Source organism: Numenius arquata, chromosome W (assembly GCF_964106895.1).
Source record: "Numenius arquata chromosome W, bNumArq3.hap1.1, whole genome shotgun sequence".
Lineage (NCBI taxonomy): Eukaryota > Metazoa > Chordata > Aves > Charadriiformes > Scolopacidae > Numenius > Numenius arquata.
The window spans coordinates 18,950,241-18,965,126 of record NC_133615.1 but is presented as its reverse complement, the minus strand read 5'-3'; the positions used below and the strand labels follow the sequence as shown (position 1 = coordinate 18,965,126).

Here is a 14,886-nt window from a genome sequence, read left to right as displayed (position 1 = left end):
AAAAAACACCAAATCCTCAGCTGCAAGTAAATTTTTGTGGTGGAATTCAATACAGCTATTATTGCCTACATAAGTTTTTTAAAAACGGAAAATGGGGAAAAATTTGCTACAATCCCAAAGCTAGCAGAAACTATTAAAAATGACTATTATCTACAAAATTCAGATGCCTTAGAATAGATATCAGTTACATTCTTTTTATCATTTCTAGTTATGATGATCATTATTTCTTATTTTAAGAAGATATTTGTGTCTACTACGTTCAGGAATGTCAAGAAGATAGCTATTTCTAAAGGATATTTATTAGAATTATATCATAGGTTTGGCTGATGGAATAATTTTTGCCAGAAGAGCAATTTCCTGAGGTGTAATAAAAACAGTAGTGCTTAATATTAAAGCTTATTGCTTTGGATTCAAAAGTAGCCTAGTATGGTTATTTGATACAAACATAACAATGGAGATCTATTTCTTGTGTAAAGAAGCATAATTTTTTTTAAATGTCAGTGAAAAGAAAACAGAGAAGCTAGTCTACAGCCTTCCTCTTCTAATGGACAATACCAAAGCTAGTTGCACCTGTGTCCAAAAACAGACTTGCCAACAAGGCATCATGCATTTATAAACTGGAAATTTTTTTCATGATATTTGAAACTTCTAGTGAATGCCATAATGCTTAGCACTGTGATGACAGAAAGGAAAAGCCATCCTTTGGCAGGAATCTGGGCAACTTTACACAGATTTTATTTTTTTTATGGGGGGGAGGGTGGAAGATCTCAGTCTATTCAAGAAAATATAATTTATATTTTTACACTTGACATACAATAGCATATGACTCAACTATTCTTCCTTCAGTCCATTCAGTAACATAAGATCAGCATTAAAGAGTACCCTGTATCTCAAAAAAACCACCCATGTCATTTAGCAGCAATGCTTGCAGGACACGGAAACTGTCATGAGCTTTTCTGCAAAAGCCTTGAAGAGCAGTGCCCAAAACATTTTTGTATCTGCTTAATGATGAGTATGTACAAACTCCTAAAGACCCTGCATACAAATTCATAGCAGACTGATTAACAGCTCAGCATGGTTCAAGCCCACAATCTCTTCCAGAAAATACTGTTCAACTGGAGAGTTATTTTTTTATCATCATCCCCACCATTTCACAGTCAACAGACAAATGCAGCTATATTGCTATTTCAGACCAACTATTGCCATCATAGCTAGTTGCACTAGGGGAAACCCAGAAATATTCCATTACTGTTTTCAGAAATACTACTCATTAGCTGTCTTTTAAATGACAGTAGCAGTTAGACTTTTTTTTTTCCCCCTTCATATGAAACTACGTTTGTGGTATTTTCCTGATTAGGTGATATTTGATGCAAAATACATACTAAATAGCTCAAAAAAAATCTTTTTGATTATTCCCCCCCCCTTGTTATTCATAAAACAAGCTATTCGTTCAGCCCACTCAAAGCATCACTACCACTGTAAAGCTCATACTTAACCTTTTCTATTTACCATTTCTGCTGGTACGTAGAGATAGAGTCAGCAATGTTAATGGAGATGTATCTGTGCATACCTTCTGTCTGTAGGATACAACTCCACAGTAATAACAACAAGAGAGTTCCACGCTGAGATGGTAAGACCATCATAGAGGCACAGCATACCTATCATCATAGATTCACTGGTCCCAAACCACAGGAAAAAACAGCTTATGTCAGAAAGAACCATAGAACCACCTAGGTATGAGACAGATGAAATGAACACTAAGTAGAGCTGTATTTAAAGAACAATCTTTGTTGCATCAAATGTTTTCATTCATACAGCATGGCTAAATAACTTACCGATATACTTGAGTTAAAAATTAGAGACATCCTCTGCTGCTAAGACTGCTCAGACAGACAAACTTTATAAGGGGCTCAGGGAAAAAATCATAAATCCCCAAACATTAGCATACATATAATAATGTATTAAGCTGGAACCCTCTCTGAGCTCTCAAAGCAATCTGCCTGGGGAAAAAACTACCCCTATTCTTCTTCATGCATCATCTTCTACAATTACATGAAATTCATTCATATATTGCAGTAATAAAAACACTAAGTGGGAATTGCATTTATATAGAGATATTCTGTGGGTTAACAGGATGTTGAACAGATTGTGGAAGAAGCAAAGACCAGAACAAGGGATAGAATAAGCAGGAATACTAACAAAAGACAACCCGTGAACAGCGCCTAAGGACCCTACTGATTAGAGAAGAATCCGCCCATCCGGCAGTTGGGGGTTGCAAGAAGGTGTCGATTGGGCAAGAAGATAACACTGATGGACTTAGTGATCTGAAAGACTATATAAGCTGAGTGTTGGTTGTAATAAATGATTCTGGTTGTAGCCCCGACCTGAGTCTGTGCTCTTCATAAGCTACAAATGGCACCCAACGTGGGGCACGAATCAAGAGACTGAAGATGTCCGTACCGGTAGCATAGCCCGATCGTGATGTGCGGAAAATAGACTCCACAACTTATAAAGTATAAAAATATATAACTGCTGTTGCTGACCTACTAGCCTGTTTCCTTGGCTCAATCCCCCCTTTTCTACAAACTAGTCAATTCCTTTACTATCTAAATCCCTAAAGTACTTATTAGATTCCAACTTCTGCCTCAACCGATTTCTCTTCCATTCACTATAAATCTCCTGTATTTAAACAACATTTAAATGCACACTTAATCATTAAGCAAAGAATCAAAAACAGAATCACGAGCATTATAACCATTACAAACAGCTGCTTAAGCCATGCTAGATTCGGTAGCCATGAAGTCAATTTTTCCCATATCTTGGAAAATCCCCATGAAGTGTCGTCCTGGGTCACACCATGTAAAATTTGCATATGGCCTCGGATGCCTTTTATATCAGTGGCAACCCTTCCGCTCTGATCTATATACGTACAACAGCTGGTGTTAATTACAGTGCAAACCCCTCCCTGTGAAGCCAGTAATAGATCTAAAGCCATACGGTTCTGTAAAACTACCTGAGACAGGCTAGAGGTTTCTTCCTGAAGGGTTATGATAGCATCCAAGGTTTTATTCTCGATTCCCTCAATCACTGCTGATATGTTTACTATTGCTTTTTTCAAGCTCACTGACTCCAAGCCGAGGAAAGAACCAACGCATAAAGCTTTGATAACCGGTTGAGCGTTCCACAAGGGGATTATCAGGTGGGGAAGCGCTTTGTCTTTTTCGCACCCTCCCTTTCTTTTGCTGGTCTCCTTCAATAAAAGTAAAGTTAGGGACTAGAGCTCCCAGTGTACACGCTCCCTGCCACCCCAAGGGTAGAACTTTCCAGACCGTGTTCCCACATATCCAATACCACCCTGAACCCAAGGGTACCGGTAAACCAGTAAAATGATGCCTTCGGAATTGACGGTCTACCTGTGTCATATTCAGCGAGGCCTTTAGATCACAGTTCATGTAATTTCCAACAGGTGAGCTGTCTCCCGCGCTTACTAAACACCTATCTTTTACATCGGATCTTGCTATAGGGCTAACATCTAGCTTCCGTCCCCACCTAGTGGGAGAGTCTTTCCTTAGTGTGGTGTTTCGCCAATACTCAGGGCTTGTCCATGAGACATTAAGGGGTAGTGGTACCCCTATCAAGGGAGTTCCCTGCTTGGAATCTCTTGGCAATTGTGTGCAGACCCAACAACTTGTTTTGTTTGCAATTCGTATAACACTCTGGGTCAACTGTATGTAAGAATTTCCCTGCCACCCCACTACCTGAACCATCTGGAACAGACATAGCACCAGGCGCAATCCACCCAACATATTACCGCCGTAATCTGAGCCTTAACGGTACACTAACTTCAGACATCCAAACCCCGCGGGGGGGCTTTCTTCACTCACGTGTGATGTATCCAGGTGCTCTGTTCTTTGATACGGATGGCGGTGAATGTGGTCAGGAGGACTTGGTAGAGTCCTTCCCACTGTGGCTCCAGGGTCTTTTCTATGAGGGATTTTACATAAACATAGTCTCCAGGTTGTATGTTATGAACAGGCCCATCTAGGCCTCTACCGCGGGTTCCAGTTACATACTTCCCAATTTTACTGAGTTGTTTGCTTAATGCCACCATATAGGAGGTCATGACTTCCTCTCCAACCTGTGTAGACATTCCTCTCTGTACCCCATAAGGCCGTCCATACAGAATTTCAAAGGGACTTAGTCCTTCTCTTGCTCTTGGCCTAGTTCGTATCCGCAAAAGAGCCAAGGGAAGGGACTGGGGCCAGGTCAAATTAGCTTCTTGCCCTAATTTCACAATTTGCTGTTTAATTAGGTGGTTCATTTTTTCTACTTGGCCGCTCAACTGGGGGCTATATGGGGTATGAAGTTGCCAATCTATACCCAGATGCCTGCTAATTTGTTGTACTACTTTTGAAACAAAATGTGGCCCCCTATCTGAGGATATAGTTGCCGGAACCCCAAAATGTGGAATTATTTCTTGTATTAACACCCTGGTCACCTCTCGAGCTTTGGCGGTTCTGGTGGGGAATGCCTCTGGCCAACCTGAAAAGGTATCTGTTAGCACCAATAAATATCGATACCCCCCTTTTCTGGGGAGTTCCGAAAAGTCAATCTGCCACTGTTGCCCGGGCCCATTACCCTTCCCAATTTGGCCCATTTCTGGTTTGAGGATATTCTTGGGATTAGTCTGGAGGCAGAGGTCACATTGCCGAGTCACTTGTCTCACTGTTGTATATAAATTTCTAGCTGTGATTTCTCTGACTAGGTGTTTATATAGGGCCTCTGCTCCCCAATGTCTCTTTCTGTGTTCCTCCTTTACCAGGGACCATATTAGGTAGGAAGGAACAATTAATTTCCCTTGTGGGGTGTGGGCCCACCCATCCTGATTAAATGACCCTCCTAGATCGGTAATAAGTTTCTGGTCTTCTTTGGTGTACTCTAGCTTACCTTCTAAGGAGATTCGCCCGTCAGGGATCAAGGCCCCTTCCGTTTTTACCTTTTTTCTGGCTGCCTGTTTTGCCTCCCTGTCCGCCAGCTCATTTCTTTTTTCCAGCTCCGAGTTCACCTTCTGGTGTGCCTTGATATGCATAATCGCCACTTTCTCCGGGAGCTGTACTGCTTCCAACAGTCTTCTCTGCGTGCTTAATGTTTTTCCCTTGCGAGCTCAATAATCCTCTCTCCTTCCAGATAGCTCCGTGCGCATGCACGACTCCAAAGGCATATTTTGAATCTGTATAAAGGTTCACAGCTTTGCCTTGGGCCAACTCCAGAGCACGGGTCAGAGCAATTATTTCCGCTTTCTGCGCAGAAGTGTTTATGGGTAAAGGTCCTGATTCTATTATTCCCTGACTGGTAGTAATGGCATATCCAGCGTGTCTCTTGCCACTTTGGACATAGATGCTTCCATCTGTGAACCAGTTTTCTGCATCGTCCATAGGGCTATCTTTCAAATCCAGGCGGCTCGAATATGTTGCCTCGATAGTCTCCAGGCAGTCATGGTGCACTGGTTCTCCCATGTTTCCTTCAAGGAAAGAGGCTGGATTGACAAGATTAGTGACTACAATTTCTACATCATCTTGTTCTACCATTATAGCTTGATATTTCAAGAATCTTTGCGGAGAAAGCCAATGTCCACCTTTAGCTTCCAATACCGCGGATACCGTATGGGATACCAATACAGTTATTCTCTGGCCCAGAGTGAATTTTCGGGCCTCCTGTATATTTAACACTACTGCTGCAACGGCTCGCAAGCACCCAGGCCATCCCTTCGCAGTTGTATCCAATTGTTTGGAGAAATATGCCACTGCTTGACGATATGGGCCTAGGTCCTGTGCCAAGATTCCTAGAGTTGAGAAAGCAACGGTTGAAGTTGAAAGCAACGGTTTACTCATGTCCGGCAATCCTAGGGCTGGGGCTGACATTAGGGCTTTCTTCAGTGACTCGAAGGCCTTCTCGGAGTCATCGTCCCACTCGAGGAACTTCTGGTCCGTGGTGGTTAACACATATAAAGGTCTAACAAGCAGTCCATAATTATAAATCCACAACCGGCACCACCCAGTAATTCCCAGAAAGGTCCGCAATTCCTTCACCGTTCTGGGTTTTGGAGTTTGGCATATGGCCTCTTTACGGGCCCTCCCCAAGGTTCTTTCTCCAGCACTGATTTCATACCCCAAATAAATTACCTTTTGTTGTATAACTTGTGCCTTTTTCTGGGACACTTGATACCCCTGGAGCCCCAAAAAGTTGAGGAGGCTTACCGTCCAGGTCATGCATGCATCTTTTGTCTTTGTAGCAATTAGGATGTCATCCACATATTGTAGCAGCTTCCCTTCTTCTGGCGGCTGCTCCCAAGATTATAGATCTTTTGCAAGTTGATTGCTGAATATGGTTGGGCTGTTTTTATATCCTTGCGGCAACACTGTCCAGGTAAGCTGAGTCTTACGCCCGCTCTTGGGGTTTTCCCACTCAAACGCGAATAACTTTTGGCTGGTTTGGTGAAGAGGGAGGCAAAAGAAGGCATCCTTCAAATCTAAAACAGTAAACCAAGTTAGCTCGGGGGTTAGTGTGGTAAGCAAAGTATATGGATTGGCCACCACTGGGTACAGGTCCTCTGTTATCTTGTTCACTGCTCGCAGGTCCTGTACTATCCAATATGAACCATCGGGTTTCTGAACTGGCAATATAGGAGTATTGAAGTTGGACTCACATTCTCTCAATATCCCTAGCTGGAGGAATTTTTCTATAGTCGATTGGATTCCTTCCCTATCCTCTCTTTTTAGAGGGTATTGTTTGATTTTTACTGGCTGATATCCTTCCTTGAGCTGCACTTTAACAGGGAATGCATTCTTAGCCTTCCCAGGCACATCTGTGGCCCATACCCCAGGATAAACTTGGTTAATAACTTCTTCATTGATCTTTCCCTCTGGGGAGAGGTTGGTCAAGGATAAGCTCATTATCTGAATATACTGTTGATCCTTTACCTCCAGTGTAACCTCCCCCTTCTCAAATTTTATAACCGCTCCCAACTGTTCCAACAGATCCCTTCCCAAAAGTGCTTTGGGAGAATTTGGCATGTATAGGAATCTATGAATACCCCACTGTGTCCCCATTTTATACTTAAGAGGTTTGCAAAAATGTGCCTTTTCACTTAGGCCAGTTGCTCCCTTGACCATAATGTACTCATTCCCCAAGGGGGTTAAAGCTTGATTCAGAACTGAATATGTTGCTCCCATATCCACCAAAAATTCCACCTCTTTTTGCTCATTCCCTAGCTTTATTGCAACCAAGGGATCCGCTAGGGTAGACTTCCCAGGTTCCCGTCAATCTTCTTTCATGTGGGCTACCACTCTCCCCTGCCCACTAACTCGTCCCTTGTTCTTACTTTTGGGACATTCTCCTTTCCAATGACCACACCCCTTGCACAAAGCGCATTGGTCCCTGCCTAGCTGGGGTGGCCCCCGCCTGGGCTTTCGATCTCCCTCTTCTCTAATAACAGCCACTATCCTTCTCTGGCCTCTTTTACAATCTTCCTCCCGGTTGCTAAACACTCTCCAAGCTTCATCAAGCAGTACCTCTAAATTCCTGCTCTCATTCAGCCGCAGTTTCTGGAGTTTATGCCTAATATCTCCCGTCGACTGCCCCAAAAACAACGACACCAGCTGCTGGATCCCCACCTCTGACCCGGGATCCAAGGGTGTACTGCGGCGCATTACATCCCTTAGCCAGTCTAAAAATTCGGATGGTGATTCTGAGGGCCCTTGTTTGATAGCATACAGAGCTGACCAATTGATAGTTTTCGGGATAGCTCTTTCCATGCCCTTCAGAATCCATCCCTGATAGGCCTGCAGCCGATCCATATGCACAGATCGGTTCGGGTCCCACTTCGGATCCTGTAGTGGGAAATATTCTTTCACATCTTCTCCCACTGTTTTATAATGGTCTTCCGCTAAATTTCCAGCTACTTTCAGGATCAGTTGTTTTTCGGTTTCAGTCATATATTCCAGCAATAATTGTATGTATTTCCAATCCTGGTTGTGTTGCTTTATAATAAACTGGAGATGTCTAGCCACAACTATGGGATCATTCCTATACTCCCTAGCTATTCTCTTCCATGCTTCCAAATCGGTGATGGAAAACGGAACTTTAATCAATCTCGTTCCTCCCTCAGGTCCCACCGCTTCCCAAAGGGGTGCCTGTAGGACTGTTGATTTCCCCCAAGTTCGGGAGGCTATAGGGCTGTCGGGGGAAGAGGCTCTATCTGATTCCCCATCTCTCTCCATCTCTTTCTCGGTTTCCACCCAAACTTATATCTGCAGAGTTCCTTCATCTTCTCCCAGTCCCCCTCCCACACGTCCCAGATGTCTGGGACTAGGCTCCCTTTACTGCATGCTAGCCCTATTATTTTGGCAGCTTCCTGGTCTTTCTTCCAATAATTAAGGTCAGGGGACTGGCACTTAGGGCACTCCGCTCTCCGTCTCCTCGACAGACAATACCACCTCCTTCTACAGCTTTTATACTCCAGTAATACCCAACTTGAATGCCAGTTCCCGATTGACTTATGTGCGAGAGTTATTCCACACGCAAGGCAAGGGATCACCCTGACATAGCCATTGACCCAGGGGTTCAAGTCTGAAATATTGGGCAGGTTATCTACAACAGGCTGCTCCCAGTCTAAAGCCACTATTTGATTGGTTGGGGTTAAATATACTCCTTTTAATAAGATTTGATCCTCCCCCCACCTTACCCAACCCCCTCCTTCGTTAAGATATTCCCAAGGTTCAAGCCCAAACCATTTGAGGAAGGATTTCCTATATTCTGCCAGTGTAAATAAGGTGCTTCAAATGCTTCATTCGTCTCCGGACGGCCTCCTCGCAGAGAACACGGAACTGCGGATCAGAACTCCACACTCGCTTCGCAGCTCTGCTGCGTCTCACACACGCACACACTTCATATATACATACTTCTCAAACATACATGGCCAGTAAAACTTAAGTCTATTTGTTACTTAGATTATAATATGAGGCCCACTTACCCTTCTCTTGCTTCTTATACAATCATTAGCAGGTCCGTCCTGGCTCCCTTAAACTAGATGCAGTGGCAACCTCGGATTTGCTCAAATTGATCCCCAAACCGTTAATGACTGTTCTATCAGTCAGCAAAGCGAATCCCCTTACCAAATACCAAATTGGGTACCCTCCCAAATGGGGACTATGCCATACGCCAGACGTCTCTGTGCGATTTACCAGCAGCCCCGTCCATGGCCCCCCTTAAACATACCATTTGTCCGCGGCTTCGGGAGGTCGTTGTCTACTCCCGCGGTGAGCAGCTGGGAGTGGAGGCTCCTCCGAGGAAAGTACTCGGGGCGTGCCTAGGGGCGTCCTCTCCGCAGTTGATCCCGCAGCCGAGTAGAGTTCCTCCTGGCTGGCTCGCCAAATTGATGTGCGGAAAATAGACTCCACAAATTATAAAGTTGTAAAGTAGGTATGTTTATTCAGCACCGGGCAGCACAGGGGGGTGATCCCACCAAACTGTGCGCACCCTCAAAACCCAAAAGCCCCATCTTTATGCTACTAACTTATACATATTCAATGTATGTTGCAAGACGCCTATACATATGTATGTCCTGTCCCGCTTCATATTAAAATCAGTCTCTCAAGTCCATTTCCATACTCTCCGCCCCTTTGCGTCTGTGCAGTGCCTCCTGGTGGTGGTCGCTGGGGGTCCCAATGATGAAGTAAGGAGACTCCTCTTCGTCACCGCTAGTAACCTTTCTTGTTCGCGCAGGCTTAGATCTTCATTGGGATTCAGCCAAACCGCAAACTAGTTTTAGTCGGTTTGGCTGTTCTTGACTTGCAGCGCTTGCCTCTTGTTTCTTCTCTTGCCCAACATCCTCTTTGTTTCCCTTCTGATATATTGCCATAAGCATTAACCTATTGACCTAATATCCTATTAATATATAACTGCTATTGCTGACCTACTAGCCTGTTTCCTTGGCTCAATCGAACCAGGGATTGACTCGAGGACTGACTTCATTGCTGGCTCATCACCTTTCTGCTGGACAGAGGTGAGCGATTGGGAACCATGGGAAATTCTCTGCCGAAAGAGCAGCAAATGAATCTCGAGGTACTACACTATATTTCAAAAACTCAGAATCGATCCGTATCTACCCTGTCTTTAGTAACTTTCTTAGACTGGGTCAGGAGAAACGTCCCCGACTTTCCACCGATGGGCACTTTTGACAAAGACATGTGGGACCAAATTGGCACAAAGCTTTGGGACACTGCTACAGGGACAGATAAGGTTGCAGCTAAGCATTTACCAGTTTGGTGGCAGATATCTGAAGCCCTAGTAGAGCTCTGCAAAGGGACAAAAAAAAACCTCTGAGGAGAGCCCAATGCGTCCTTCCGCCCCGTCACCACCACCCGCAGACAACACCTATGTTGCAGAAGAGGGTTTCTCCGAAGGAGACTCCTTTGATCCTGGGCCAATTGACCCAGACCAAGAACCTAATCTATTTCCTCCTGACGATAATTTGAAAGAGGTAGTGGGGAAGGAACTAACCCCCTCGAGTGATTGTCATAGTGTGTGGGACAAATGTCGAAAAGAAGCCTTACTTAAAGGCGACGCAGACATTTTGCAGGTGTTTCCTGTTATTTATTGCAGAAATCGACCCGGAGCGTGGGAGGCTTTGAATTACGATCATGTTAAAGAACTGAGGAAATCAGTAAAAGATTATGGTCTCCAGTCAGCATACGCCATGAACTTACTAACAGCTGTTGGGGAAGGGTATGTCATGACTCCCTGTCCTGGGTCTGATGGGGATAGGGTTAATTCTCCCCAGGACCTAGCAGGGACACAGGTATTCCATCCCATGTGAGCCATGCCCAGGGGGTAACAGGAGCTAGCCGGGGAAGGGGAGGGGCAGGAAGTCGGGGGGGGGGGGAGGAGGAAGTCATCCCCCAGGGGAGTGGAGCGGTCGGGGGCGTCCCGGGTGCGGTCGGCAAGCGGTGGTATCGTACTCGTGGCTGTATATTCCCCTGTCGGTGTTATTATTGTTGTTGTTTCTTGCTCTCCTTGCTGTTCTGTTAAATTGCCTTTGTCTCAACCCACGAGTTTTTTGCCTTTTTCTTCCGATTCTCCCCTCCCGGCCGCGCTGGCGGGGGGAGGGCCCGATCTGAGCGAGCGGCTGCCACGTGGTCCTTTGTTGCCGTCTGAGGCTAAACCACGACAGTCCTTTTTGGCGCCCAACGTGGGGCAACTCGGAGGGTTGAGATAAAGACAGATCTGACCAGAGCGTGCTAAAAGGAATTTGTTATCGGTATTTATTGTATTATTTACTGGGGACAATGTTGCTTCGTTTGTTTTCATGGCTGTGTTATGTAAACTCTTACATGCTCTATGTACTTCCTGTGATGATGTTTATCACTTCTGGGAGAGGGGTCAGGATTATAATTTTGCTGTCCTGTGCGATATCAACTTATGATATGATAGCATCACTGTTCAGATGGTTATGTTGGGTTGTTTATTTGGCACTGTTTTCCTGCCCATATCTCGGGGAATTTATTAATAAATACACTGAGTCTATGGGGGAAGCAGGGGGGGATACTTTTCCCAGCTCTTTCACCTCCCTTTTCTCCTTCGTGCTGGATATGCCAGTTTTTGAGAATTTTGAATACTCTTGGGACACGCAGACCAGCTTGGTCCTATTGCTAGGTATCCTGAATGTTTTTCAGTTTTTGTTTAGGGTTAAGCAACTATTTAAGACTACCACCCCGAGATCTGCCCCAAGGCTGGAGAGTCATGGATGGCATGGCATGTGGGAGAACATGGGCAGGTATCTAGAGAGTTTTTCACCTCCAATGGTCTGGGATTTCACCACCGAACAATGACAGGACCCTGATAAAGTGATAGAATATTTGAAAGGAAAATGCTGTGGCTACTCCAGAGAGGCACAACTCACTGCATTGTGCTGGGCCCTGGCCAGTATCTACCAAGCATTGCTCAATGTTGCGCAGCATCCTCAGGAGGAAGAGATGGAAACCAGGCCGACAGGCAGTGTGGCTGCTGCCACCCCTGCAGCAGGCGCGGTGGCTGCCCCAGCCCCTGCGGCAGGCACTGCGGCTGCTCCGGCACCTGCGGCAGGCACTGCGGCTACTCCAGCCCCTGCGGCAGGCACTGCGGCTACTCTAACCCCAGTGGCAGGCACTGCAAATGAACCAGAAAACCAACCTGTGCCCGTATCAGTTGCCCCTATCCAGAAGAAGAAATACACCAAGAAATCAGTTCGCTCAGCGAAGGATGACGATGATCCAGGGTTGTCACGAGAACAAGAGGAAGAGGCAGAACCAGAGATAATCACTCGATCCCTGTCCCTGAGTGAGCTGCGGGACATGCGAAAAGATTTCAGTCGACTTCCAGGTGAGCGCCTTGTCACCTGGCTGCTCCGGTGCTGGGACAACGGAGCCGGTAGCTTGGAATTGGAGGGTAGGGAAGCCAGGCAGCTGGGATCTCTGTCTAGAGAGGGGGGCATTGACAAGGCAATTGGGAAAAGGACACAAGCTCTCAGCCTCTGGAGGCGACTCCTGTCAGGCATGAGGGAAAGGTATCCCTTCAGTGAAGATGTTGTATGTCATCCAAGCAAGTGGACCACCATGGAAAGAGGTATTCAGTACCTGAGAGAATTAGCCGTGTGGGAGATGATTTATTATGACCTGGACAATGCCCAGTTTCCCACAGATCCTGATGAGATCCAATGCACAAGGTCCATGTGGCGGAAGTTTGTACGGAGTGCACCATCATCATATGCCAACTCATTAGCAGTGATGGAATGGAAAGGCGAAGAGGGACCAACAGTGGATGAGGTGGCTGCCCGACTTTGGCAATATGAAGAAAATCTTTCTTCTCCCCTCGTCTCAGCTGTGGAGAAACTGTCCCGGAAGGTCCAGCAACTTGAAGAGAATATGTCCTCCCCACCTGTACGAGCCAGTATCTCAGCTGTTAGGAACAGACGTTTTTCCACTCAAGATAGAGAATACAGGGAGTACACCCCACGAAGCACCCTGTGGTTCTGCTTGCATGACCACGGAGAGGACATGAGGAAGTGGGATGGACAACCTACTTCAATCCTACGGGCACGGGTACAGGAATTGCAAGGAAGAACAACCACAAAAGCGGATCTCCCCAGGAAAAGTGCTGCCCCGGTTTCCAATGTGCAGTTCCCCAGACAGAATAGAAGGCCTGAGCCTACTTCTGATCCCCTTGAAGGAACTTCCAGATCATTTCTGCAAGAGGCGAGTAACGGATACTATGACCAGTATTAGGGGGGCCCTGCCTCCAGCCAGGTGGGGGAAAGGGACAACCGGGTTTATTGGACAGTGTGGATTCGATGGCCTGGCACATCAGGCCCACAGGAGTATAGAGCTTTAGTGGACACAGGTGCACAGTGTACCCTAATACCATCAAGCTATAGAGGGACAGAACCCATTTGTATTTCTGGAGTGACAGGGGGATCCCAAGAATTGACTGTACTGGAGGCTGAAGTGAGCCTAACTGGGAATGAGTGGCAAAAGCATCCCATTGTGACTGGTCCATACGCTCCATGCATCCTTGGTATAGATTACCTCAGGAGAGGGTATTTGAAGGACCCCAAAGGGTACCGGTGGGCTTTTGGCATAGCTGCCTTGGAGGCGGAAGAAGTTAAACAGTTGTCTACCTTGCCTGGTCTTTCAGAGGATCCTTCTGTTGTGGGGTTGTTGAGGGTCGAAGAACAACAGGTGCCAATCGCTACCACAACAGTTCATCGGCAGCAATATCGAACTAACCGAGATTCTCTGATCCCCATCCATAAGCTGATTCGTCAACTAGAGATTCAAGGAGTGATCAGCAAGACTCGCTCGCCCTTTAACAGTCCCATATGGCCGGTGCAGAAATCTAATGGAGAGTGGAGGCTAACTGTGGACTATCGTGGCCTTAATGAAGTCACTCCACCGCTGAGTGCTGCTGTGCCGGACATGTTAGAACTTCAATACGAACTGGAGTCCAAGGCAACCAAGTGGTATGCCACAATTGATATCGCTAATGCATTCTTCTCAATCCCTCTGGCAGCAGAGTGCAGATCACAGTTCACTTTCACTTGGAGAGGTGTCCAGTACACCTGGAACCGGCTGCCCCGGGGTGGAAACATAGCCCCACCATTTGCCATGGACTGATCCAGACTGCACTGGAACAGGGTGAAGCTCCGGAACATCTGCAGTACATTGACGACATCATCGTATGGGGCAACACAGCAGAAGAAATTTTTGAGAAGGGGAATAAAATAATTCAAATCCTTCTGAAAGCCGGTTTTGCCATAAGACGAAGTAAGGTCAAGGGACCTGCACAGGAGATCCAGTTTTTAGGAGTAAAATGGCAAGATGGACGCCGTCAGATCCCAATGGACGTGATCAATAAAATAGCAGCTATGTCTCCACCAACTAGTAAAAAGGAAGCACAAGCTTTCTTAGGTGTTGTGGGTTTTTGGAGGATGCATATCCCAGATTACAGTCTGATTGTGAGCCCTCTGTATCAAGTAACCCGGAAGAAGAACGATTTTAAATGGGGTCCTGAGCAGCGACAAGCTTTTGAACAAATTAAACAGGAAATAGTCCATGCAGTAGCTCTGGGGCCAGTCCGGGCAGGACAAGATGTTAAAAACGTGCTCTGCACCGCAGCTGGGGAGAACGGCCCTACTTGGAGCCTCTGGCAGAAAGCGCCAGGGGAGACACGCGGTCGACCCCTAGGGTTTTGGAGTCAGGCATACAGAGGATCTGAAGCCCGCTATACTCCAACAGAAAAGGAGATACTGGCAGCATATGAAGGGGTTCGAGCTGCTTCGGAAGTGGTTGGTAC

At 46.1% G+C, this 14,886-nt stretch overlaps 1 protein-coding gene across 1 annotated transcript in view; it reads right to left on the bottom strand.

Annotated features, from left to right (window-relative positions):
• Positions 1–831: 831 nt before the first annotated feature.
• The window catches only part of LOC141476794 (synaptic vesicle glycoprotein 2C-like), a 32,329-nt gene continuing 18,274 nt past the window's right edge, over positions 832–14,886 (bottom strand). Inside the window, 2 exon segments of the mRNA XM_074165596.1 lie at positions 832–883; positions 1,571–1,730. Of these exon segments, the coding sequence (XP_074021697.1) occupies positions 832–883; positions 1,571–1,730 (212 nt within the window).